Source organism: Canis lupus, chromosome 7, assembly GCF_011100685.1.
Source record: "Canis lupus familiaris isolate Mischka breed German Shepherd chromosome 7, alternate assembly UU_Cfam_GSD_1.0, whole genome shotgun sequence".
Lineage (NCBI taxonomy): Eukaryota > Metazoa > Chordata > Mammalia > Carnivora > Canidae > Canis > Canis lupus.
This window is the reverse complement of record NC_049228.1, coordinates 17,092,544-17,118,449: the sequence shown is the minus strand read 5'-3', so window position 1 is coordinate 17,118,449 and position 25,906 is coordinate 17,092,544. Positions and strand designations below refer to the sequence as shown.

The 25,906-nt window shown below is 43.1% G+C and overlaps 1 protein-coding gene across 4 annotated transcripts in view; it reads right to left on the bottom strand.

Annotated features, from left to right (window-relative positions):
* Positions 1-2,100: 2,100 nt before the first annotated feature.
* RGL1 (ral guanine nucleotide dissociation stimulator like 1) overlaps positions 2,101-25,906 on the bottom strand; it is a 249,415-nt gene continuing 225,609 nt past the window's right edge. For all 4 annotated transcript variants that reach the window (XM_038542276.1, XM_038542279.1, XM_038542277.1 and 1 more), the window contains 6 exons: positions 25,067-25,188; positions 22,478-22,567; positions 15,861-16,047; positions 11,740-11,994; positions 7,216-7,330; positions 2,101-4,577 (listed from right to left, as the gene is read on the bottom strand). In XM_038542276.1, the coding sequence (XP_038398204.1) occupies positions 4,390-4,577; positions 7,216-7,330; positions 11,740-11,994; positions 15,861-16,047; positions 22,478-22,567; positions 25,067-25,188 (957 nt within the window). In that variant the 3' untranslated portion in view covers positions 2,101-4,389. The remainder of the gene's footprint in view (positions 4,578-7,215; positions 7,331-11,739; positions 11,995-15,860; positions 16,048-22,477; positions 22,568-25,066; positions 25,189-25,906) is intronic.

Here is a 25,906-nt window from a genome sequence, read left to right as displayed (position 1 = left end):
CTCCGGGCCTCAGCCCCTATATAGCAATCTGAGAGGATTGACTGCATCTGTAAGATGGCTTCCAAGGCTTAAGAAAATGTGCAATTCACTGGATTCCTCAGACTGTTAGCTAAGTGAATTGCTTCCCCAGTTTTCTGGGTAGGGGTCCTGAGAAACCACACCAAATCCTAGATTTCAAAATCTGAGGCTACAAGAATTAAATTTGCCTGGCTTCTAGTTCATCTCATGATTTACGTGCCAGCACCTTAAATTTCCTAGATTTTTCTTTTAACTTGACATACAACATCTGAAAAATAGATCCTACTTTTGTCAAAGTAGGAACCACCATTAGAAGCGTGTAAATTGGAGGTCGTGGCAGCTAAAAGCTAAACATAAATTTATTAAGTCCAATTCTAGACAGAATTAAATTACTCCTTCTGGTATTTTCTCCTTTGAGCGCCTCCCTCTCATTAGCCCTTCCTTGGCTCTGTTCAGCCTCATCTCAGGTTCTCAGTGCCGTGTGTTCCAAACACAAACTTGTTCGTTGACTGAAGAAAGAACAAATCCATGCACCCTACTAAGGACACACAACTCCTTTGTGGCAGAGATGGTTAATGGTCCCCATCCACTCCGGGTGTTCTCCTACACCCCCGCCCCCGCTCCATGGACTGGCCAGGCACGGCGAATGGAAGCAGCACTGTGACCTTGGTCTGGGCAGTTAGGAACAGTGTGAGTTCCTCCCATCATGACTTTGTGTCTTGAAGGAAAGGCCCTGAGATGGGAGACGCTGCCCGGGTCCTGGAGCCACAGTAGGGGGAACGTCCCTAAGGAGGGCTGCCCGATTTGCATCATACCATCACACGACAAAACATGAAACTGTCTTAAGTTACTGAGGTTTCATGGTTTGTTTCTTCGGCTTAACTGAACCTAGCCTAACCCGTCCCTTGCAGAGGTATTCTGTTCCAAGAGAGATTCTAGGGGCAATAGCAAAGCAAAACACGGTGCAAATAACTTCTCATAGTGGAACTGGGGATAGCTGTTGTAACCAGTGGCAACTACTGCAGCAGCATCTGTAGAACAAGAGGATTGGCATCCAGGCAGCTTCCTGCCACCACTGGTATCAGGACACGGAGCAATACTGTCTGCCTCCTCATGGTCTTGTGCTGCGTGATGGATTTGAAAAGATTCCAAAGGAAGTTTTAAGACATATTTCTTTGGGCAGAAGTAACCAAGTCCAGCTTCTAGACAGAGGCAAAAATAAGGGGACCAGTTTTCTAGAATGATCTTGAAAAAATCGTCACCTAGTGCCATAGAAATCTCTTTTTTCTTGTCCTGCCCCCATATTATCAATTACTTTTTAAAGACTTTATTTATTTATGAGAGACACAGAGAAAGAAGCAGAGACATAGGCAGAAGAAGCAGGCTCCCTGCGGGGACCCTGATGCAGGACTCAATCCCAGGACCCTGGGATCATGACCTGAGCCAAAGGCAGATGCTCAACCACTGAGCCACCAAGGGCCCCCCGTATTATCAATTATTAAAACACCTAGTTGGCTCTCTCCAAAATCCCATGAGGGCCCAGAAAATTTGACCACTTGGAGCCATTTAAGAATCCAGTGGACAATAATTCTGGAAACTTTTTGGACATAGGATGAGATGACAATAATGTTCATCTATTGAGTGAAGGTGGCCTGGTTCTGATTGTTTTTTTGGGAAAGCCTTCTTTCTTCCTTTCATAGAGGACCCCCTGGCATCCAGAGCACCGTGGATGGTTTCAAGAATTGCATAGATGGTAGCCATTACAGACTAGGGAAAAGGCTGTCAGAAAGGAGGCAAAGTACTACTCTGGATCCTAACTCTAAGTTCAGGTGTTTGTTTGTTTTTTTTCCTTTTTTTAGTGTCCCCCACCCACACGACTCCTAAGAATGGCCATCTGTCAAGGCATCATATCTGATATATCATATCTCTCCCCCAAATGCTCGTGACACCAGTGGAGAGGATCCCCTCTTAACTGCCACTGACTTCCCCTCTCCTCCCTCCAATAGGGTCAGAGCGGGCTTCCAACAAGCTTACTGACATATCTGGAACCCAGAACCCACCTGAGGAATACTCCAGATACGATCCCTTTGGGTCTGGCAGCACATGCCAACCAAGTCCCAAACCAGTTTATTAGTTTAACCAAAAGGTAAACAGGTGATGGAGATGCAGAAAGACAAGCATGCGAGCAGCTAAAAGCATTACCCGGCTGTCCACCAGGAAACAAATTTAAGACATTTAAAGTGGCATTAAATAAATGAGGCTATGTTTTATCTACTTGGAGTTTCCATTGTCTTTAAAAAAGGAAAATATATATATATATATTTTTTTACATTGCAGTATATAAATCTAGACTCTACATATACAGTACAATACATAGGGCGAGCACACGGGCACAACATGTATGTCTTTGTAGCCACACCCTAAACCAGGCCAACGGTCCTATATTTTGCGACCTTCAAACCAAGAAATTCAGGCTGAGGCTACATTTACTTCCATCTCCATGATGTCTAGCACCCTGGCCATCTCTCCTCCAAACACAGAAGCACAAATCGGACGAGCCTTGCAAACGGAAGAAAGTGCTTTTCGACTAGCTGACACCCAGTCGGTCTTCCACGGCAGTCTGATCTCCTAGAAAGACCTAGAAGAAATTTGAGGCCTTCCTGGCTCATTCTTTGGTCCACTGCCACACATCTCTAAACTTTCCCTGGTGTTTCTTGCAGATATCATATGGCTATTTACATAACATAAATCTCACATAACCTTTGGGAGCTGTCTTTACCAGGATTAGGAAAAAGAAAAAAAAAAAGCTTCATGTTACAATCTATGCTTCGTATCTGGGTTGGTTCTTTTTATTTTTGGAATAAAAACTGATATTTTGAGAATTTTTGTCTGAAAAAGGACATTCTGAAAGTGCTTCTTACACATGTCAATATCCCACATTATGGCTTTTGAGTTCAAACCCCAGCACAGCTCAAATCTAGAAGGGAGAGGGTTGGTGGTGTTACTAGAGACAAAAATGTCACTTAACAGTAACACTGTGACATCAAGTGTGGGGACCTGAAAAAAAAATGTTATTGATTCCATCTGGAATGTACCTCATTAGAAATGGTTTAGATGATATACGTAGCCCCATTTCTTTCCCCGTGACTAGGCACAGTAATGCTACCAAGGTTAGTAAGTAAACTAGTGTGCTGCTACCAGCAGGGCACATCTTCCCAGGGCCTATTGACAGAGCAATCGCTGTTCAGAAATCTTTCACAGGCTCAAGAGGATCAAATGTAGTCAATCGCAGTAGGAATTTCTACACCTGAGGAACAAATTGCACATAATAGAGAGGTACTACGATCCAGATGGCAAAAGACTCCAGACATACAGTTTTACATGCAAAAGAAGGCGATCAGAAATGGCAATGAAGTAGTGGCATTCCAAAACATGTAAGAGTCCAAATGAGTCACCATTCTTTTGTGCTTTCTTTTCTGGCTGATAAGTTACCAAAGAGCATGGCTACTTGTGCAGTAATGATTGTGATATGTCCGTCGGGGGTGGTGGGGGGAGGGGCAGAAACACAATGCCAGAAATCAAAATGGGCTTGTGTTGACTCCAGAGGTGTCATGAAGGCTGGCCCAGTGGGTCAGGTGGGCCTCCGAAGCTCCTCCTGGCCCTCCCTGGGAGAGCAGGAAGTGGCAGATGCAGGCAGAGGTCTAAAGCCACTGGCTCATCCAAACCCTTTCCGAAGCGGCCTTTCATTCAGCCACGGCAGTTCTAGCCTCTGCAGCTCTTCTCTTCCGGTGGCACTTGATGGAGGAAGTAATTCTCTTCCTTTATAAAAATGGTTTGGACTTCTTATAATACTGGCACAAAGGACACTCTGTATTCCTAGGATTGATTCCATTTACTCGGAAGGTATGAGACTAGGTTTGCAGTTCTTTCTATTTCCCTGTAAAAAGTGACCTCAACTTTCCAGGCCATTGTGCAAATTCATTTTTCCATAGTCCAGAATATCCCATAAGTCCCTCATATATTTATATATATATATATGTATGTGTGTGTGTGTGTGTGTATATATATACGCGTACACACACATATGTACCAAATATGTGTACATATATATATATTTATAAAAGTGGATAATTTGCATTTCAGTCTCAAATAGGTCAAAGAGAATCAGTGAAACATTCATCCTTTTCATGTCAAATTCATCTCCAATTTCCCCAGGAGGCCCATCATAGTGCCTTGCACACCAGAGGTACTCAATAAATATCTGTTGACTTTGCCAATGATCCTCTAACACTGGATGGTCGTTGCAATCAGCATGGCCTGTTCTCAGCCCCAGTCTGCCTTTGGCAAGCAAGGGGCCACTGGTCCCTCCCTTCAGAGGGTGATTTTGCTCTGTCTGTTGCTCCAGCAGCCCCGTTTAGCTGTCCTGGGCAATGTCAAGCTGGTCCGGCTACGCAATTTCACTTGCTCTTCCATGGAGTTCTTTTTGCGTAAAATGAAGTCAAAGTTCACTTGGCTGTTCATGGCATAAAAGACATTGGCTGAGTCCGGAATCACGAGTTCTAAAAGAGATAAGGGAGAGAGAAGTCAGCTGGTGTAGGTCAGCCCAGTGCTGACAGTGGCAGGGGGATATCTTGCCCAGTCACAAGGCAGGGACTATGGCCCTTTGTCCCTAGGATGTGAATGAACCAGACAATGACTACCACCCCCAAAATTGGCTGGCCCAACTCCATGATCCCAATTTTTAAAAATGAAGTGCAAAGAGGATCTTAGAAATTTGACCTATGAACTGAACGTTCAAATACAGACTATTTTAGCTACAGTGAAAACAAAAAGACCAAGAGACATAAAACAACACTCCTAGGATCACAGCTAGTCAACGGTAGAACTGAGGCCATAACCCAGGTTATGGGTTATAATCTTCCTCCCATGATCCATTTTCTACTCCAGCATGCAGCTTTTCTCAGCTACTAAAAGAATTCAATGACGTGGGGGGAAAAAAAAGAAAATCTACAGATTTTTCTAGAACTCTCTACCTGGAATATTGAAATATTTTTTGAAGTCATCCAAAATCAAATCGGTTTAATACTAAACAGCATCTAAATAAAATAGTGTATATCTGTTAACATTTAAACTGTATCTACAGGGATCCCTGGGTGGCTCAGAGGTTGAGCATCTGCCTTCGGCTCAGGGCATGATCCTGGAGCCCCGGGATCGAGTCCCGCATCAGGCTCCTGCATGGAGCCTGCTTCTCCCTCTGCCTGTGTCTCTACCTCTCTCTCTCTCTCTCTCTGTGGCTCTCATGAATAAATAAATAAAATCTTAAAATAAAATAAAAAATATAAACTGTATCTACTTCAGTGATTCCCAGTCAGATAGCTGCAATTTCTGAACAAGGACTATTCCAAGTGTAATATGAAATTATCAAGTAAAGTTATTTTAATTTGTTTTTGTCTTTAAAAGAAGGTATATACTGTTTAGCATTCAGGGGTAACGGGTATCTAAAAAACCAAACGGAATAAAAGCGGTAAAATGGGCGAGTCTACATTTGTGGCAGTGGAGTAAGGGAGCTCTTGCTCCCACAGATAGAGGTATCTGGTTGCAGATTCAGTGAAGCTTATGTTTACTTCAAACATTGAAATTCCAAAGCAAGACTGGTGCAATCAGGCTCTCAGTGACTCTGTGACACTCTGTGGCCTAAGTGTTCCATAAAGAATAACTAAAGTACTCCCAATCTCCTGCCCAAATATTCCTGGGTCAGTAATAACTCACCTCACAGCTATATGTCACTAGGCATGCCTCCAAAGTACCTGTGGGCACATTATTTCTTCTTATCCTCACAACTGCCCTGTGATGTACGAAGTAGTAGTAGGGTATTGCCTCCTTTTCACTAAGGACCAAGGCCCGAGGAGGTCAAGCAGCCCACCCAAGACCACCCAAGTGGTGAACAGAGCTGGGCCCAGATTACACCTCAGGGCTCCTGGTTCTTCAGACCCACCCAGCCTCACCTTAGTGTTATTTTTTGGGCAACATGGTCAAACTCAAGAGACTCCATTTTAGGCTTAGAATTTTAACTCTAATTACAAAAAAAGATGTAACTGACAGGAGTTTGTCCCACAACAAAGGGACCAGCTGAACGAATGAGAAAACTCCCAAGAGTTCACTGAAAAATAATTTCCTTAAAGGCTATAGCTTTTAGGAAATTATTTCTTTAGGAAAAGGGACAGTCACTCTTCTCTGGGCCCAAGATACAGCCCAGGGGTGATCTGTTGGCCAAATGGAGTGTGAAGAGCTGCTACCTTCCCATATCCCTAACTTGTATAAATCTTCTTTTCATTATAGGGTGCTTGTTGGTGAATAGCCCTACATGCTTGAATTGGTTAGTGTTGGGTCTGTCAGCAGACAGGGTTGGCCTGAGTCAACAACTGTATTTAGAAACAGACTTATTTAGATGGAGTTTGTATGATATATCAGGATACAGAGGGGCCAACTACCAGCCTCTCTCCTCCTCTCAACAAATACAATCCCAAATTAAGGTAGCAAATAGATACATTTAGGGTATTTTCCCAGAATGTTCCTAAAAGGAATTTCTACAAACAATGGGTTCCTAGGCATACTGAAGTACGATCACCAGTTCTTTGCCTCAGTACATATGAAGTAAAGAGCTTTCAGATTCTGGAGTTAGAAGCTCTTGCTACTTGAAGATCAATCATGAATTATGATAAACTGAAAGATAATCCTATAAGGCTCTCACACATGACTAATTGAAAAAATGAGAAATTATTACAAGGACCACTACATTTTAGGTTCACGTGCAACTTAAACATGCGTTATTGGGTAAAGGAGATGTGAGGCCATCAGCAAAGACCCACTGGGCCCCACCTATGCCCCTCCACACACAGGGTGAGACCTCTTCCTAGAAGAATGCTTGATACACAGTTTACAGAGAACGGGCAGGAGGGTGCTCAGCAAAACTGTAGAAAACACAGGGTTGTTGGGGGAGGATAGCTTGAGATGCTTCATTCTACACGATGACACTGGTCCCCACACAATCCCACTCTTGCACAATTAAAAACTCCTAATTGGTTTCATAAAAAAAAAAAAAAAAAGCCCCACAAAAACATTATATTCATTTTCTGACTTCTTAACCTGCCTAAAGTAACCTAAAGTAACCTGCCATGGGAAGCTACACGTGCCCACCTTTGTCCTCTGAGATGACCTGTACCAGCTCATACTCCTCAGCCGGGTCTGAGTCCAGGTTGTGCTTCAGCATTGCCCTCTGGATCACGGCGGGGGTTTTATCTTGGCTCGTCAGCTGGAAAGACAATGGATGAGTTTCTAAGTATTTCGCTTCCTGTTTCCTGAAAGGGTTCTCTCGATCTCCTTGTTCTTGCTGCTTTGTGCCTTCTTGGGAATAATGGCCCAAGTGGAACAAGAACAGGACCAGGAGCCAGAATTTCTGGGTTCTAGTCCTGGCTCCACCCTCAGTAGCCAAATGAAGATGGGCCACCTACTCTCTGTCACCTACTCTCTCAGAGTCAAGTGGCTTTCCTTAGTAAAATAGAACATGTGCCTTGTCCATCTACTCACATCTGCTGAGGTTCCACTGTGGGGAAAAATATGAGGGTGTGGTGAAAACTTTGCTCCTGGGCCAAAATTATCCTTACCTGTTGAGTACTTGGTTACGACCTGAGGGTTGCAAATGGTCACAGTTCTGCACACTGACCATTTCAAAAACACAAGCCACTCTATGATCCAGCGAACTCACTCCTAAGTATTTGCCAAGAGAAATGAAAACCTATGTCCACAGAAGGACTTCTACTACAGAAATGTTCACAGCATAATAGCCCCAAAGTGGAGTCAACCTAAAATCTCCTTTAACAGGGAGAGCAGGGGCATGGATAAAGAGACCATAGAACACTCTCGGTAGAACACAACGTAGCAGCTGCTATAAATTAGGAACTGACCTGGGCAATAATGTGGATGAATCTCAAAAGCATCACATTAAGGAAAAAAAAAAACACTAAAAAACAGACACAAAAGATTACATGCTGGAGGAGTCTATTCTTTGAAAAACAGGCCAAATTAATCTATGGTGTTAGAAAACTAACAGTAACAAATCTCAGTCTTCACTAAGGTTAAAGGGGAAATTATTGGAAGGGGCACAAGGGAATTTTGGGGGGGATGAAAATTGTTCTTTATCTAGATTCGGGGTGGCAGTTACACAGATATAATAGAACTAAATGCTGAAGACCTGTGTACATAGTGGTATGTAAATTAGGCTTCAATAAAAATCAGCCTCCGAGTGTTTAAAAATAACAGATCAAACACTTTTTAAGTGCAAGTAAAGGTTCTCCTCACCCCAGATTCTGACTATCTCAGCACACCAGCCAACTATTTGGAGAGTGCTCAGGGAAAGCGGAAAAGAGGGCTGACTTCCATACCATCCTTTGCGTGATTTCTTCACATTAGGAAGAATGCAAAAGAAAACACAGATTATTGTTACTTAAAAATAAAAGCTGTTCTGATCACAAGGTAAAAGGAGAGATGGAGAAGGAGGAGGAGAAAGATGAGGAGGAGGAGAAGGAAAAGGAGGAAGAGGAGGAAGAGAAGGAGGAGGAAGAGGAAGAGAAATGTCCTCCAAGAAACTGTCATCAAGAGCCTGAAGGTGGGGCAGCCTGGGTGGCTCAGTGATTTAGCGCCTCCTTCCACCCAGGGCCTGACCCTGGAGACCGGGGATCGAGTCCCACGTCGGGCTCCCTGCATGGAGCCTGCTTTGCTTCTCCCTCTGCCTGTGTCTCTGCCTCTCTCTTTCTCTGTGTCTTTCATGAATAAATAAAAACTTAAAAAAAAAAAAAAAAAAAAAAAAGAGCCTGAAGATGGCAGGGCCATCCCTGGTCTGGAGCAGCAGCAGGGATTTGTGATTCAGTAAACAACATGCATTCCAGTGGGGTCCTTGCACGCAACAGAGACCTTGTTCATTTGTCTATCACCTAAACAACCGGTGTGTTCATTTCCAAGGGAGAAACAGATGCGCACAAAATTCTGAAGGAAGAGATTTGTGTTTTGATAGTCTAAAGAAAATACTCCCACAGCTGGATCAAACGGGACCAGGAGCATAAAGCTAAAGAGAAAGGATCCCACTCTGAGGATGCACGGCAGGCTGAGGTGAGTAACGTCAGGCTAAGCTGTCAACTTTAAACCTACCTAAGAAGAAAGCCAGCTCCCCTTATTTTCTTTAAACTTTCCCCAGGTGTGTCCAAGCAAGGTGGGCTATGGCCAAGGGCTTTCCTTGGGTGCTTGTTACTCTGTCCCGTCAAAGGTACTGCATGGAGTGGAGGATCACGGTTAGGATCACTCACGCCGCCTTTGGCTGACACGCCGAACCAGCACCAGTCAGTAAACGACGAGAGCCTCGTTTCTAATTTCAAATGTCTGGGAGCCGTCGTAAAAAAATCTTTTTAAAAGGAAAGCTAGTTTTAATGATGTATTTTATTTAATCCAATACATCCCAACTATTTTTTCAGCATACAATCCGTATGAAAATTGTCGATGAGAAATTCTTTCTTGTGTACTAAGTCTTCAAAATCTGGTGTATGTTTTACGCTCACGGCACATCTCAATTGGGACTATTCCATTTTAATCGCTCAGCTGCCACACGTTGCTGGTGGCTACTGTACTGAATGGCGCTGGGGTGTCCCCTTCACGTACCTTAAGTACATACAGAACGCAAAGAATTCCCTGTGGCTCTTCCCTGAGGTTAGCCTCTAATACAGGTTAGGTTGGCCTCTTTTTGAAAGAAAAGACTCCTGTGGCATATAACCTTTTGTCTGGTTTCTTTAGCTCAATGCGGAACTTTAGAGATCCATCCACACAGTTGCATGCGTCAATTCTTAGTTTTTACTTCAGAGCCACCAAAAAGTTACAAGGTGGGACTCACAAGCCAGCATGCGGAAGACAAGCCCTGTGAAGAAGCCACACCGAGCATACAATAATGACACCGATGACACGGCTTCCCAGGGGGGTTCCCCTGTCCACCCAGTGGGCCAGACAACTCCTGGATTTGTCTCCAGCACCAGCCTGGCACCAGCAGGGGCTCTGCCCATCTGTTAGACAATATCAGTCCTTCCAATTGCAGCAAAACCTTCCTCCTCCTCCTGCAGTTCATACCTCACTTGATCGGACCACCAACCACCAAGCTGCCTGGACAGCCCTCAGTTTTCCCTCTTCCTCATCCACCACAGTGGTAACACAAAGTTGATGACTAAACTAATTGATTCTACAATTCTACCTCATAAAAATCTTTCAAAAATCCATATTGTCTCCAGCCACATGACTGTCATTCAAGCCCTTATCATCTCCTACGTGGACTATGATAGCAGCTTCTTAAAAAAAAAAAAAAAAGATTTTATTTATTTATTCATGAGAGACACAGAGGGGTGGGGGCAGAGACACAGGCAGAGGGAGAAGCAGGCTCTATGCAGGGAGCCTGACGCGGGATTCAATCCTGGGACCCCAGGATCATGCCCTGGGCCAAAAGCAGGCACCGAACCGCTGAGCCACCCAGGGATCCCTGATAGCAGCTTAAGTTGCCTCCTCGCCTCCAACCTACACCCCTAACCCCAGCACCATCTCTCCAGTGTCAGCTACCTTTTCAGTGAACAATCTGATCACTACTTAAAAGCTGTCAACGAGATGCTATTGCCTGTAGGACATAAACTCCTTCATGAGGATCGCAGAAACTTTACAATCTGGTCTGACCTCCACTAGACAATTTGGTACGTTTTAAATATTGCTTATCATCTCCCTTTTGATTGTAAGTTCCTCAAAGACAGAAACACCCCACTCATCTCCCTGTCCACAAAGTCTGGCCCAGTGACCAGAACACAACCAATGTTCAAGAAGTATTTTGTTGATTTGATGAGTGACTTGGGAAAGCTTTTCTTTGGAATGGGAGGAGACAGTGCCTCCATGTTACTTATGTCATATTCAGAGCTGAGCCCGTAAGCACTCAGTGGGCTCCCCCAGAAGGCAAGCGATGAAGATAGAGCATTAGCGGTGGGATTCACTGCAAACGAGAAGCCGCTCTTTAACATATGACATGTCCTATAAACGAAGGAGTCTCTTCCTGTAATTACAGACCCAAAGTTACTACCAGGAGACGCTCTGTGTGTGTTCCAAAAAGCCTGCCATTAATTCAAAAACACTTTTGGGATGTTGTCAGAAATACAGTTTTCACAAGAAGGGCAAAAAGGTCAGGCTAATTAAATTTTTAAATATAATTCCTCATGGGCTCAAACTGCATTTCCAGTTCGATCATTCACCTTACTCAGTTTGATTCCAAATGACTAAGGGAGAAAAACTTGCCATCACGGGAAGACGCTGCTGAGAATGCTTGGGAATTCGTTATAAATCCAGACACGTAATCCCACAGGGAAGATTTCCCAGAAGGCATGCATTTTTACATTTACACAGTCATCCAAACTGACAGTTTTGAAAAAAAGTGACAAGGATCTAGATGAGTAAGTCTTAGCAATTTTTAAGATGTAAAAATTCTATTTTACGGGCACTGATGGTGGATTTTTTTTTTTTTTGATGGTGGATTTTTATATAAACACACGACTGGTGTACACACCCAGGGAGGTTTAGGTGCATGTTTGTTCTGGGCAAATGTGCGTGTGTGCCAACACTGGACACACTCAGGGGTCGGTCCGAGGGCCTTACCACGATGCTCTTGTACATGTTGCCGTTGTTGTCCTCTACACTGATGCGGATTATGCAGGTGTCTTCGTTCTGTTGGTTGTAAACGGGAGGCAGCACTGTCGAGGTAATGGATGTCACAGAGACGGAGCGCTTGTGGATTTTGGGGTTGTTGTTGCAGGACGGAGGGGAGGAGAGGGGGTTGATTAAGGACGACATCCCTGAGGAAGTGGTGTCCATGGAATGGATAGAGGAACACGACGAGGAAGACTCGGAGAGCTGGAGGAGTGAACACAGCCCAGAGGCAGACAGAACTGTTAAGGACCTTGGCCAGTGGTGCGCCTCGCAACTGTCAAAGCAGAGGTAGATGCTGAGATGAGTAAGCATCTCCCCCATGACAGCCCGCAGCACATCACGTCTTGGCCCTGGTGGAAGCACCCTTTGGCAGATGCCTATGAGCGACTCCTCACTTGCCCTGGTCACCCTGCATCCCGCTGAGGACAGACACAGGGCAGCTCTAGCAATGCCCCAGGTTTTAGCTGCTTTTAAGGAAGTGACCAGCAGATGGCAGCAGATACCAGAAGCTAGAAGGAATATGGACCTGCGGAGGTCCGAAGCTTCCCGGCTGGAAGAAAGCCTTACTTACCAACAGTTTGTCCAGTCCTACTGCCTTGAGTGGGGATGCTGCTTAACAAGCCCAACCAAGATCACTTCTATCCTGGCTCCACTTTACAATCAGACTTTGTAGCAGGACAGAAATGTCTGTACTCTTAGAAGTTTCTAAGATAAGGACCACAGATTATATGGGTGCTGCATGGACTATTAGTCTCTGGAAGGTCCCTGGGGGCAGTAGCTTCCTGCTGCTGGGGGACCTGAGGCTAGAGAGAAAACTGCTGGCAGCACCACCATGACCTGCTCCCAAGTTCCCAGAGTCCCACAGCCAGGTTCACACAGCAAGTACATAGCCAGGGCTCAGTCTGAAGTTGATGAGAAGTGGTAAACGAACACAGGACACCACTACCTTTGTGGTGTTTGGCACTGATGTTTGTGATGAGCTTTCACATACCTTATCTCATGTTGCTCTCACAACTATCTTGTGAACAAAATGCAGAGCATTATACAGATAAGGGAAAAAAGACTCAGAGAAATAGTGACCAAAGGGAACACAGCCTATGAGCAGGTTCCATTGCTTTCTACATTTGCTTCTAGAACCAACTGTATACATTTTCACTGTTGTAGATCAAAAACAATTAAGGAACGAGGTGCTACGGTTAATGTGTTTTTCAATTAACTACATGGTTACCTTACCATAAACTATGCAAAATTAATTCCCAAAGAAATAGGATCCCTGAATCCCCCAAGCTGTGTTTAAAAAAAAAAAAAGCCAATCATTAAATTGAATCATTTTAAATATCAATTCTTACTGTAGAAAATTACAAATAATTTCTCAGAGTGTATTAAGCTAAATTATACCACATTAATCCTATCAAATATTTTGGAAGTCATTTAAAAGCTAAATGAATTTAGTACAAATTTAGTACAAATTTTTTCCATACCTGTTTGCCTTTCCATGGAAACAGAGTATAGAAATTTAGAATTCTGAATATCAAGCTTCCAAGTAAAATGTCACTTACTCAGTTTTATTTCCTATGGATTTTTTCTTCCTATGGCATAACTGTACATGAAATCCACCATATGATTAGTTTAATTGGAGCCAGCAAGCTGATTTGACAACTTTAACTGTGACTATCACACAATATGGTTTAGTAACATTTTGGATCTGTTTTTGTAAGTGAATCGGTTCTGTGGCCAATTTGGGGGCTGATGGTGCGTAATTTTAATAGCATCACTTTGCTTGAATGTGCACCACACTGTAGCCTGGACAGTCCATTTTCTCATTATCGGTGCAGTTTTTTCACCTCCCTTTGCCCCTATGTAAATCCCTTTTCCTCTATTAGATTATTCCTAATTTTAATGACCGTTATGATTAAGATACAGCTTTAAAGATGCCTGGGTTACAGCAGCTTTAAATGGACCACCCGATGAAGCCCAGTTCTTATTGAGAATTTATGCTGAGGAGCAAATGTGAAAATAATGTTTAGAAATTATGATCAGGGGGAGGAAGAAAAAGGAATACAAAGTACACTTCACTGAAAAGGGTGACCTCATAGGGTACCACTGGGAAAGGCACAGTGGACATCCTGAAAGCTGCAGGACCCACTGTAGGGAGTAACAATGGAGGTCACTGAGGTCCCTCTATGCAGTGAGCAGCAGCAACCAAGACCTTTCCAGTTGCCATTCAAGGATGCTGGAGCCCAGCAACTACCTGCATTCAAGTCAGTAATGCAGCTTTAAACCCAGAGAAATTCCTGGGTTTCTCTTAGAAAGGTTCATCTAAAGAATAAAAATTCATGACTTGTATAAGACACTGAAGCACCAGTGTGTTTAGGGAGGAGCCAGAAAGGATACAGCAAGAGGTGTGCAAGTGACACACACTGGGCTTCTGAGTAGTTTTCAAAGACATGATCTGGACCTATGCACACATCCAATGCACTGCCAGCAGTGAAGATGTTTCCATCTCTCTTCCTGGACAGGGAGAAATCCCAAAAAGATGCATGCAATAGCCCTACTCTCACTTTTGTATGATGTCTACCATCAGAAGAGGGGGCTACAAAGCACAAGAACTTGTCAACAGGTGAATAATGAGACTTCACTCCAGATTTTAACAAGTTCAACGCTGTATGTCAAGTCATGAAGAATGATTACATCTCTGGTTTAGGAAATATGCTCAAGAAAATAAGGAACAGATTCATAGGTATTTATAGAGCTTTTCTTTCAACATTTGGAGGATGTGTCTCTGGATTTCCAAGTAGAAAGGGAAGAAATCCAGCAGGGGCAGCACCTGAGACATCTCAGCCTGATGAGTCCTGATCCTGGATTGGTTACACTGTGACAAGGTCACTTGAGAGTTCCCATACTGTTGTTGTTTGTAACACAATGTGAAACTGTACACTAACCCCCTTATAGAATGGCAGATATGAACAATGGAGGAGTTCTTACCTCCAACAGTCCACCTCATTGGCCTATGCATAGGCTAAGGGGTCAACAGTCTCTCCCACAGCAGGTCTGGCTGCCCCAAGTCTCCCCCCCAAATGGTGCAAGTTCTAGTCATGTCACACTTGAAATCTCTGACTCAAGCTTCTTGATCAACAGATTGAAGCAGATGTGTACAGAAGATTAAGATAAATCTTGTTTCCTTTTTCTTTATAAAGCCATGGAAAACGGAAACTCTCTATGAGAATTCTTTTATCACCTCTTATTAGTTTCTCTTTTCTGGGACACAGCAGATTTTGTAATCGATACCAATTCCTTATTCTCCTCAGCATCCATGCCCTTTGCCCTGTGACTCCACAGTTCCTCCTATTAGAAGGAGTTCCCTGCCTCATTTATTTATCTGAGATTTGGCCACATGATTTGCTTTGGTCAGTTAATTGTTGGTGGTTATGATCAAAGTAGAGGCTTGATACATACTTGTAGGGTTGGGCTTGCTCTCCTGCTCATTTGTCTTAGCATACTAATAGCATGACCTGGATAGCCTCATTACTCCAAGAAGAATGAGAGGCAGATAGAGCAGACCTGGACCAAATCCATGGCCTTGTGCCAAGGCCAGCCTACATCAACCAACCTGCAGGCACACAAGAGAATAGGGGTTGTTGTTTTAAGTCACTGAGTTTAGGAGTCGTTTCCTATGTAAGATTCTGTGGTAAAAAGCATGTAAGACAAGGTACGACACCAAGAGCCTAACACATCTCTGCCTCTTGACTTTTTACTCCTTCTAAGAAAGTCCTATGCCTACTTAATAAAGTATACTCATGTCACAGGCCACAATCTTTCAGTCACCATTGGATGTGGGTCCAGAACAATATTTCAAAGGCCAGATGAATAAACCAACATGCTTATTGTTTTTAGACCAGTTTCTATAAGGAATAGGTCCTCTGATTGAACTCTGCTTTGACAGCTCTTATAAACATGACTTTCAAAATACTGTAGAGTGATAAACTTGAAAACAGACATCCTCATGTGGCAAACACTAAACTCCATCAGGTATTTAGATTAGGAATTGTGGGAAGGGAATAAGCATATACCTTTTTTTGAGGCTCATCAGGTGTGTCCATGGGAGTGATACAGCCCTCCTCAGCCTCTGAGTGGTTTGACTCGCAGGATGACACACTGACGGAGTCCATGCTTTCGCCAGAGCTCCCACTGGCAGTGGACTTGGGCTGCTCTTTGGTGGGAGTGCTACTGGTAATAATGTCCGACCCCAGAAACAGTCTGGAAAAAACATAATGACAGGCATTTGGGCTCTGACAAATCTGGAATCTATGATTAAGCAAATATTTTGTGTTAAATAACCCCTTAGCTATTTTGTCAATCTTGCATTTTCCATTATTGGAAAATGTTTCCTATAAAGTGTCTAACATCACAGGAAACATCTTATCCAAATAGGTAATTTTCAACCTCAAAGAACACACAGATCGATTAGCTGAATGAGAGGCCATATTAATCTGAGGTCCTTCTAGGTCAATGGTTCTCCATTTTTTAACATGCTGTAGACCACTCTGGTAGGATCAAAATACCATCATCACATCCCTATCACTTCCCACCATAAAATGAGCTACGCATGAGGCTAAGGAAGAAGGCTGGCACTACTTAGGCCAAGAAACCAAGGAGGAAAACTTCTGTCTCCAACAATCCGGTGAACTTACAGTAAGCTAACTGCTTTGTTATAAAACAACTAGAAAAGAAACATTAAAAACGTTTTTAAAGTTGAGCTTGCAAGACAGTAAGGAAAATCCCTACAGGTCATAAATGAAAAGAGAACTGAAAACCAGAAGCAATGTGAGTTAATTCTGCAGCTGCTTTGGATGCAGAGTGGGAAGTACCAATCTTGGTAAACTAGGGATACAGGTTTTAACACAGACACAGACCCAAAGATGAGGGCTTCTGTTTATGTAAGGTGGGGAGTTGAAACCAAAACTCCTTATGCAGAACCAAGACCCTCAAAGGGCTGTACCCATGTAAAAAGATGGGCTAGAAAAATATCTTCCTACTGGCACAGGAAGGCAACGAGGAAGCTTATCTGACTTGGCCTGAGCTTGGGTGAAAGAAAAATGTCTCCCCTGAAATCATGTGTGATCTTGGCCAGCATCTCACTCATATTTGCTACCTATGTGACCTAGGAAGTAGGAACTCTCAGACCAGTAATACTTGTGCAAACTAGAATTAGAAAAAGAAAATCTTTCTGGAGGAATATACCTTCAAATCAGGATGAAGAGGATTTTCTGATAAGGATGAGTTCATAATACAAAATTACAAAATACACCTAAGGAAATATTCCACACAAAGAGAGTCAAACAAGCGTAACAAACAGGAGGTTTAGACTCCTGAGGACTTCAGAACTTCTGACCTACAAGACTTGTCAGAAAAAAAACCCTAATAATTTAGTCATTAATTTGACAAATATTTGAGTGTCTACCATGGGCCAGGGTATAAAATAAATATGCTTAAGATATTAAAGACATAAGAAAAGAAATTGAAAACAAGAGTTAAGAACAAGATCCTGACAAAAGAACAGGAAGACAATTTGAAAAATAAAATTCACTTCTAGAGTGAAAAATATAGTGACTTAAATGAAACTTGGTGGAAAGATTAAATAAACGTTGAAGAGAAAAATTGGAACAAGATGACAGATCTGATGAAAATCTTCAGAAATCAGCATCAAAATATAGAGACACAGAAATAAGAAAGGTTAACAAAAGGCATGGAGACTGGAATAAGAAATGCTGACATATGTGTAAGAAGAGAAGACAATTGGGAGAATGGAAGAGTGACCTTATCTGAGAAGATTCCAGAACTAATGAATCCTCAGACCCAAGAAGTATGTCTTGAATAGAATAAATAAGACTCAATCCTCACTTTAACTATCTAATGGTATATCAGACAAAAGTAGTTCTTAAAAGCAACAAGGGGGGGGCATAATACAAAGGAATAGTAAGTAAACAAATACCAGACATCTCAAAAACAACAACAGAAGTCAGAAGAGAGGGAATAATGTCTTCAAAGTGCTGAGTGAAATGAATGGTCCTCCTTGAATCCTTTTTATTTTATTAAGATTTTATTTATCATGAGAGACACACAGAGTGAGGCAGAGACACAAGCAGAGGGAGAAGCAGGCTCCATGCAGGGAGCCTGACGCGGGACTCAATCCCGGGTCTCCAGGATCATGCCCTGGGCTGAAGGTGGTGCTAAACCGCTGAGCCACCTGGGCTGCCCTCCTCCTTGAATTCTATACCCAGCTAACAGAATTCGGAGAGTGAGCACCAAATAAAGATGTTCTCAGACAGAGACGGAGAGGGTTTACATTAATAGATGACATGGAAAGGAGTAAAAGGAGGGAGAGATAAGAGGCAAGAAGGAAAGGCATGTAAAGAAATTAGCAAATGCAGCCAACCCCAAACAAAGCACTGACTGTATAAAACAACAGTAGAAACAATAGTAGAAAAGTAGCTTCATTTTTCATTAACTATTTCAGGAATTACATGATCAAATTCTAAGACCTGAAGCACATCTTTGTTCTGCTTCATCTCTACCCCACCACCTCTTGCCCCGTTTTCTATGTTGTCTCCTTTCTGGGACCTCCAAGCACTACTGGGCCAAAGGGGAAAGAGCTAAACTCTGATCACAATTCACAGGAGAAAAAATGACGCCGCTGTTGTACTCCTCCATGAATTATGAGGAGAAGACCTTTGAAGGCTGTGGACTCACTGTGGTCCTCGGCCCATCTTCTGAGAGTCTGGCTTAGAATGAAATTGTTCAAAGGGTAAATAAAAAAGGTTCTTCCATTTGTATAAATCTCTGAGGTCAATTCTGCTTTGTAAAGGTTAATTCTGGCGCAATAGTAGGCATCTCCAACCTTCAGACCAAGCACACCTTCCACTAAGGCCCCCCAAATTCTTTCCAGACTCTTTGGAAAATGGGTCATTAAATGTGAGGAGGGCAGAAAGTACATTTTACACATTTTTTAAAATGCCAAGATCACAAAACATTTTGGGAATCGACAGGTATACAAACTCCCTTATATGTACAAGAAATATGATGAGTGGCAATGTGGCCTGTTTTATTCATGATAAATGTTCAAACTCAACTGGAGACACCAAAGGTTAAACTCAAGCATCTTGGCAAGATTTCACCAAGGAGACATGTATTTGATGTCTACCCACTTTATGCAGGACACTGCACCGTGACAATTCTGCTTCTCCTGATTTCATGTGAACGTACCTTCATTCACATGCCAGAGTTGGTGCAGAAAGAGGACCCAGGGGTGCTAGAGTCCCCAGCACAATACATATGGACAGCTACGCTGGAGAAGGTAGTGGGAAGTAGTTACGTAAAAATGTGTCTGCAGTGGCTACTGCCTACGGATGGGGAAGGAAAAGCAAGAGAGCAAAAATACTAGCACTTAGGATTGGATCTACCTGTGCAGACCTCTGACTGTCATAGCAGGTCCAGAAATTTCTAATTATTTCTGATGCAGAGGACCACCAAGAGGCCTGGCATTCCTTGACTACCTTGTCAGGGAGCCTGAGTCCCTGTGTAGGTACCAATCTTAGCAGCTCACAAGACTTGGTCAGGCCCTGGGGTTATCTCAAAAGAGAGATCATTCTCCTCCATGATTGCAATGAGAAAAGATAGCAAGATACTATGGAAAATTCTATAGGAGTCAATCTACAAGCTCATAAATCTAGAGTTCAGGAGGGCCCAGTTAGGCATCTAAACAGAGAGAGGTCTGGCAAGAGATCAAGATTACCTTTAAAATGCTTTCTATACAATCACACGGCCCAAAGTCATCTTCACATGTCACCTGAAATCAGGTGGAAGCCCAAGCTGCTTCTTTTTTTTTTTTTTTTAATTTTTATTTATTTATGATAGTCACACAGAGAGAAAGAGAGGCAGAGACACAGGCAGAGGGAGAAGCAGGCTCCATGCACCAGGAGCCCGATGTGGGATTCGATCCCGGGTCTCCAGGATCACGCCCTGGGCCAAAGGCAGGCGCCAAACCGCTGCGCCACCCAGGGATCCCCCAAGCTGCTTCTATAAGTGGGACATCATGCCATCACACCCAGTAAGGACTTTCATATGTCACATCGGGGAATATGGCAATATCCAAGTTCATGTGCCACGCCTGCTTCTATGTCCCACTGTGACTCACTGAGGTAGGTAGATAGACAGTGCTGGAAAGCATCAAAAACCCACAGAAACAGTCAGAATCCTGACCCCCCCCCCCAAAAAAAGATTCAAAAAGACAGTAGCAGAAAGTTGTTTCTTAAAAAAATAATGGTAGCTTTCCAGGTACCCTCTGAGAGTGAGGCAGCATTTGAGGAGTGTGACAACCCCACCAGTCCTAAAACAACCCATTGAGATGGACATGACGGTCTCTTTCTCACAAACGATGACACAGACACATAAGTTCACAGAGCAGATAAGTGGTGGAGTTGGGGTCTATTAGGTCAGTATGGCTCCCAAGCTACCCTGCTACAAAAACCTGTTCAATATTCCCTAATCACTGTGCTTGCTTGTCCCTGGCCAACACCCACTGGGACACCCAAAAGATCAGACACAGGAACAGGTCTTCAAAGGGAAGAGCAAATTGACTAATCAAATGACAATCCTTGCTTCCTTGCACTGACTTCTTGAAGCCTTCATTGGGTTCATTAGTCTGATGTCCCTCAGAGTCTAATGTCTAAGAGATCAACTTGGTGACATAGACTCGGCCCCTTGAGGCTCTTCTGTAAAAATGGCTACCGTGAAAGCACAGGTTCTTATTAAGCTACCAGTCTCTCATTCTTCCCTCCCACCCTCTGCACCCTGTCCCTCCCTTCTCTTCTCCCTCCTCCACTGTTTACCTACTGCTCCAATCTTTCCTTCCTCTCTCCCTCAGGAAGTATTTTTCCCACAGGCAATATGGCAAGAAGGTTACAAGTTTGGCTCCATGGCCAAACCCTGGGTTTGAATCCAGATCTTCCAATAACTAACACACTGGTTCCCCTCTCTGTGCCTTACTTTCCTGGTTTATAAAGTTGGTATAACAGTAGGACCTACCACTTAGGCTATTTTGTGGATTGGATGAGGTGTGTTGTTCTTAAAATGGTGTTGGCACATGGCCCGATTTATTCTTTTGATAAATATTAATTATCTACTGTGTGCCAGGCATAGATAAACTGTAGGTTTTGGGGATATAGCAATGAATAAAAAACAGATGTACACACCTGCCTTCGTGGAGTCTGCATTCTAGATAATAAACAGATACACACAACCTACAGTATGTCAGGTGGAGGTAAAGGCAATGGAGAAATTCAAAGCAGGTGCAGGTGAGAGAGGGTGCCATGGGCAGGTAAGGTGGATATGTTATGGTATTAAATAAGGTGGTCAGGGGAAGGCTCACTGAGAAGGTGACATTTCAACAAACCTCTGAAGGGAGTGAGGAGTGAGTCATTTGGCTATCTGGGGAACAGTGCTCTAAGCAGAAGAAATGGCACGCCTAGCATATTGGGAGAGGTCTGGGTGGCTGGAATGCAGAGTATAGTGAGCCGGGAAAGATCAGGACAGACAGGTATGGGATGGGCAGGCAGGGCTGGGACAACACTGCAGGTCCTGAAGAGTCCTGAGGGCCACTGTAAGGACTCCTGCTTTCACTCAAAGGGAGACAGGTATCATGAAGTTAGCTGTGGAGTGTCTTGCCCGCCTGGCACTGAGTAGGGCACACAGCCATGCGTATGTTCCACTGTAGGAAAGAGCCAGTATGACTGAGAGGGATAGGGGTGGGCAGAAGCATCAGAGAGAGAAAAAAAAAATAAAAATAAACAAACAAACAAACAAGCAAGCAAGCAAGCATCAGAGAGGGTGCTTTCTCAGGATGTAACACTGTTGCCTGCATCTGAAGGAGCCAGCCACAGAGAACGAGCATGCCAGGCCAAAGAAACATCATGTGCAAAGGCCCTGAAGCAGGAGCAAGCCTGGGGCAGTTGGTGGATGGCTGCAAGATTGGCATGGCTGGATTCTGGTGAACAAGGGGGAAGGCTGCATTGAGGGGAAGGTGGCCAAGAAGACTGCAGGAAGGTCATGAAAGTCCTCCTAAGCAAGGCTAAGGAGTCTGGGTGCTATTTTCAAATAAAACCATTAAAGGGGGACGCCTGAGTGGCTCAGTGGTTGAGCATCTGCCTTTGGCTCCAGGTGTGATCCCACGGTCCCAGGATCGAGTCCTGCATCAGGCTCCCCGCATGGAGCCTGCTTCTCCCTCTGCCTGTATCTCTGCTTCTCTCTCTGCATCTCTCATGAATAAATAAATGAAATATTAAAAAAAAAAAAACATGAGAGGCTTTTTTAAGCAAGGAAGTGGTATAATCTGGTGAACGTTTTAAGAGGTTACCAGACTATTTGGTGGAGAATGCCCTGTTGAGGCAAGGCTGGGGCCAAAGCCGATACAGGCCGTTGGGAGAGCCGGTCCAGGCTGGGAGATGATGGTGCTTTGTACCAGAGAGAACAGTGCAGAAGGAGGAAGAGATTCAGAAAGTTCACGACAGAAGGTCAACCCCTCAATCAGGGAGGGAACTGCTCTTCACTTTTGTCCTGGCTCAGGGCCTCGGTATTAAATACCCTTCCTCTCTCTGACTCTCGGGCCCCAAGATCCCCGGGCGACACTCACAGACTGAGCCTCTTCACCATGCTCTTGCGCGGCTTGGGCGAGGTGGCGCTGGCATCAGCAGCTGCTTCGATCTCACAGGACAGGGCATAGCTGGGGAAGAGGAGGGAGCTCGTGAGGTCAGAGCTTGAGAACGAAGAACAGGCTGAAATTCACACGATTTGCCGATTTTGTTTTAGAGGAAGTCTCTGATCATTAAAAGAGTAAAGATGTATATACCATGTTGTTCCACCACCAGCGTCAGAGCGGATGGACTGAATGACCAGATTCTACAAATTTACACATGTGCCCCCTGCTCTAATCCCCAGACGGAGACCCTTTGGTGCCACATGCCTCAAAAGAGGGATTTGTGCACTTTGGCAGCATCAAAGGCCGACTCCACTCTGTTTCCTGATCATTCTCATCCCACTACTAAGCCAGGGAGAGAATGATTTCTTGTCTGCTACCTCCCTTCATTACTCTGTGTGTCGGGGGGCACATGTGCTCAACTTCCTATCTAGGAGAAACGAAAGAAGAGACTTTTGCAAACTGTTTAATCTTGAGTGAACAGACATAGGCAGTTATATTATTGGTAAAGATATTTGAATAGGATTTTTAATTGCCAAAACATCCTAATTTAAAATGCTCCAAGTTCAGACATCTACCTGCCAGGCAGAAATAACTTCCATAAGCACAAGAGGGATCTAGAGCTGACTTGAAATGTCTTTTATGAAAGCTCATAACTCTAACTAATAGATGTATTTGGCTCTGGGTAGGTGTGGAAGGGTAAGTGTGTTGACTAATAGCTTAAGCTGTTAATTATGTGTACTTTTTTTTTTAAATCTAAAGCTATGTCCAGGTGTTTGCTCATGTGTGGGTATTCATTGATAAAGGAATTTTCCAAATATTAACTTAAGCTCTAGAGGTGGTGGTAAATAGGAAGAAAAAAATGGGATATATTTAGCAAGATTCCTCTAACCATTAAAAAGTCAATTTTTACAATTAACAAAATTTTAATTATTACAGCTAATACTGTGAGCCTAGACTCTCTGATTCCGAACACCAGCCATGGTATGCATGTCCCATTTGTGAGAAGGATGTACATCTAGAGAGAAAGTTAACTCATAGAAACCGATCATCAGACCAGAAATGTAAGGTGAGGCAGTAACTGCTTTATTTTCTACATGGTAAAGATAAAAATTTTTACCAACTAATGAGTACTAAAACACAGGTTTTGTTTTAATGTAATAGGACCAATCTACTCTGGGATTTAAAAAAAGAGCTCTGAAATCATCTATCTTCTGAGGGAACTGAGGCTTACAGAGGTTATATGATTTGCCCCCACATTATACAACAGCCTTGAGAGCTTAGATTGTAGAGTCAAGAAGACTAAATTCTATCACTAACTAGTTCAGTTACTCTCTGAATCTCAATTTCCTCATTGGCAAAATTCGTATTTTGCTGTCAATTTTGCTCTCCCTGATGATAAACTTTCAAGGAAATCCCCTGGTCTATGGCAGGGGTTAGCAAATATTTTCTGTAAAGGACCAGATGGCAAATATTTTAGGCTTTGCAGGCTATATGGTCTCTCTTCCAACTACTTAACTGTCTTTAAAGCATGAAAGCAACCATAAATAAGATGTAAATGAATGGGCTGTATTCCAATAAAACTTTATTTATGGATTCTAAAACTTGAATGTCAAATAACTGTTCCATGTTACAATCCTCTTTTTTTTTTTTCCAACCATTTAAAAATATAAAACATGTGGTGGGCTGGATATGGTCTGTAGACTCTAATCTGCTGGACCATGGGACAGACTACGTCCCTTCTGGGCGGACATTCAAGGCACTGGAGTTAATGTACTTTTGCTTGCTTGTCAATCATGATTTTGAAATCTGTCCCATCCACAACAGAGTTCTGTTCTTCCAGATGCCAACCACTTCAAGCCACCAAGCTGTTGTTCATGTTCTTCCCTCTGTCTGGAATGTTCTTCTCCAGTTCTCCTGGTGAAATCCTGTTTCTCCTTTGCAGCCTAACCCAAACGTTCACACCTTACTGATTATCTTCCCTACTTCCCCCGTCCTTGGCCAAATTGTTTCTGCCTATAGATCCTATAGCACTTTAGTTACCTGCCCCACCCCCCCATATTTCAATTCTTCATGAGTCTGTCTCTCCCTCCCAAATGCAAGCTCCTTGGAAATTGGTACCAATTAACAAAAATGACAAACGTGGTGACGATGGGGTGGTAGTGGTGGTGGTGACGATGAGGATGGTGATCAGCACTTAAACAATGCTTTTCCAAATAGGACTTCATTTGATCCTCACAAACATTTTATAGAGAGTATCCTGAAGATAATGAAGAATATGTAATATGTGACTTGCTCAAGATTTTAAAGATCAATAAATGGTAGAGCAAGAATCTGAAAGCACATCTTCTGATGCCATCAATTCAGCCTTTCCTGCTATACCATTACCCTTTGAAAACTGAGGATCTAGAATCTAGTAGCTTCTCACTAAATAGCTGCTGAATAAATGGCCAAATAAGGAAAAGGAGATAGTGTTCCTCTCTCCAACACCATAGCTCCACCCTGATGGGCAATATGTGGACCTACCTCTCCTCCTCTGTTAGAAGCTGCTGCCTCTGGAACCACTGGATGAACTTTGGGTCTGGTGTCATACAATAGCTGTTGCAGGCAGACTGCAAGAGCTTTATCTGGGCAATCACTTCAAATTCCTACAGCAGACAGAACACCAAAAGAGAGTAAATAATAAGGCCAACCAAATGTATCTTTTTTCAGTATGAAGACACAACACAATTAAAATAAACAATGGCAAAAACCAATGAGGAGGACTCGAAGTACTGTCTTTCTTAGAAATAAAAGAACTGAATAACTTAACAATTCTAACTCTGAATCTCTGAGGTCTTTGTATGCTTGTCAATCCTCCCTTCTCCTTGAAAAAGCAATTTATATGACCAAAAACAGGCTAGCAGAGCAACCCAAACTAGTTATTATCGAAAGCCACAGTGGCTTCCTTTTTTATGTTTTCATTCTAGGGATAGAAAATTTATTTTTTTTAAAGCTGCATACTTCTAAGGTATATTTTAAATTTCCATTTCTATTTCCTAAAAGATAAAGAAAAAAATTACTGTAAGTCAGGAAGCTCTGAAGTGCCCCATCCTCATCTTCTTCAATCCTGACCCCGCAGTAAATAAGTTTTGGTAGAGATGAATATGTAAGCATTCTAGGGCCTCATAAACTTGAATGTTTGGATTTCCCGAATCCTTGGGTTTTTACAACTCCAGTAAATCCTGTAACTAAATCTTTTAAGGCTCATGAGAGAAGCAAGTACATAATTATGTCCAAAATTATTTATACTTCTTTAGATGTTTCAATAAAGTTTTTTTTTAAGGCAGCAAAGAGTGTAAGCTTTAGCTTTAGGTTTTATACTCA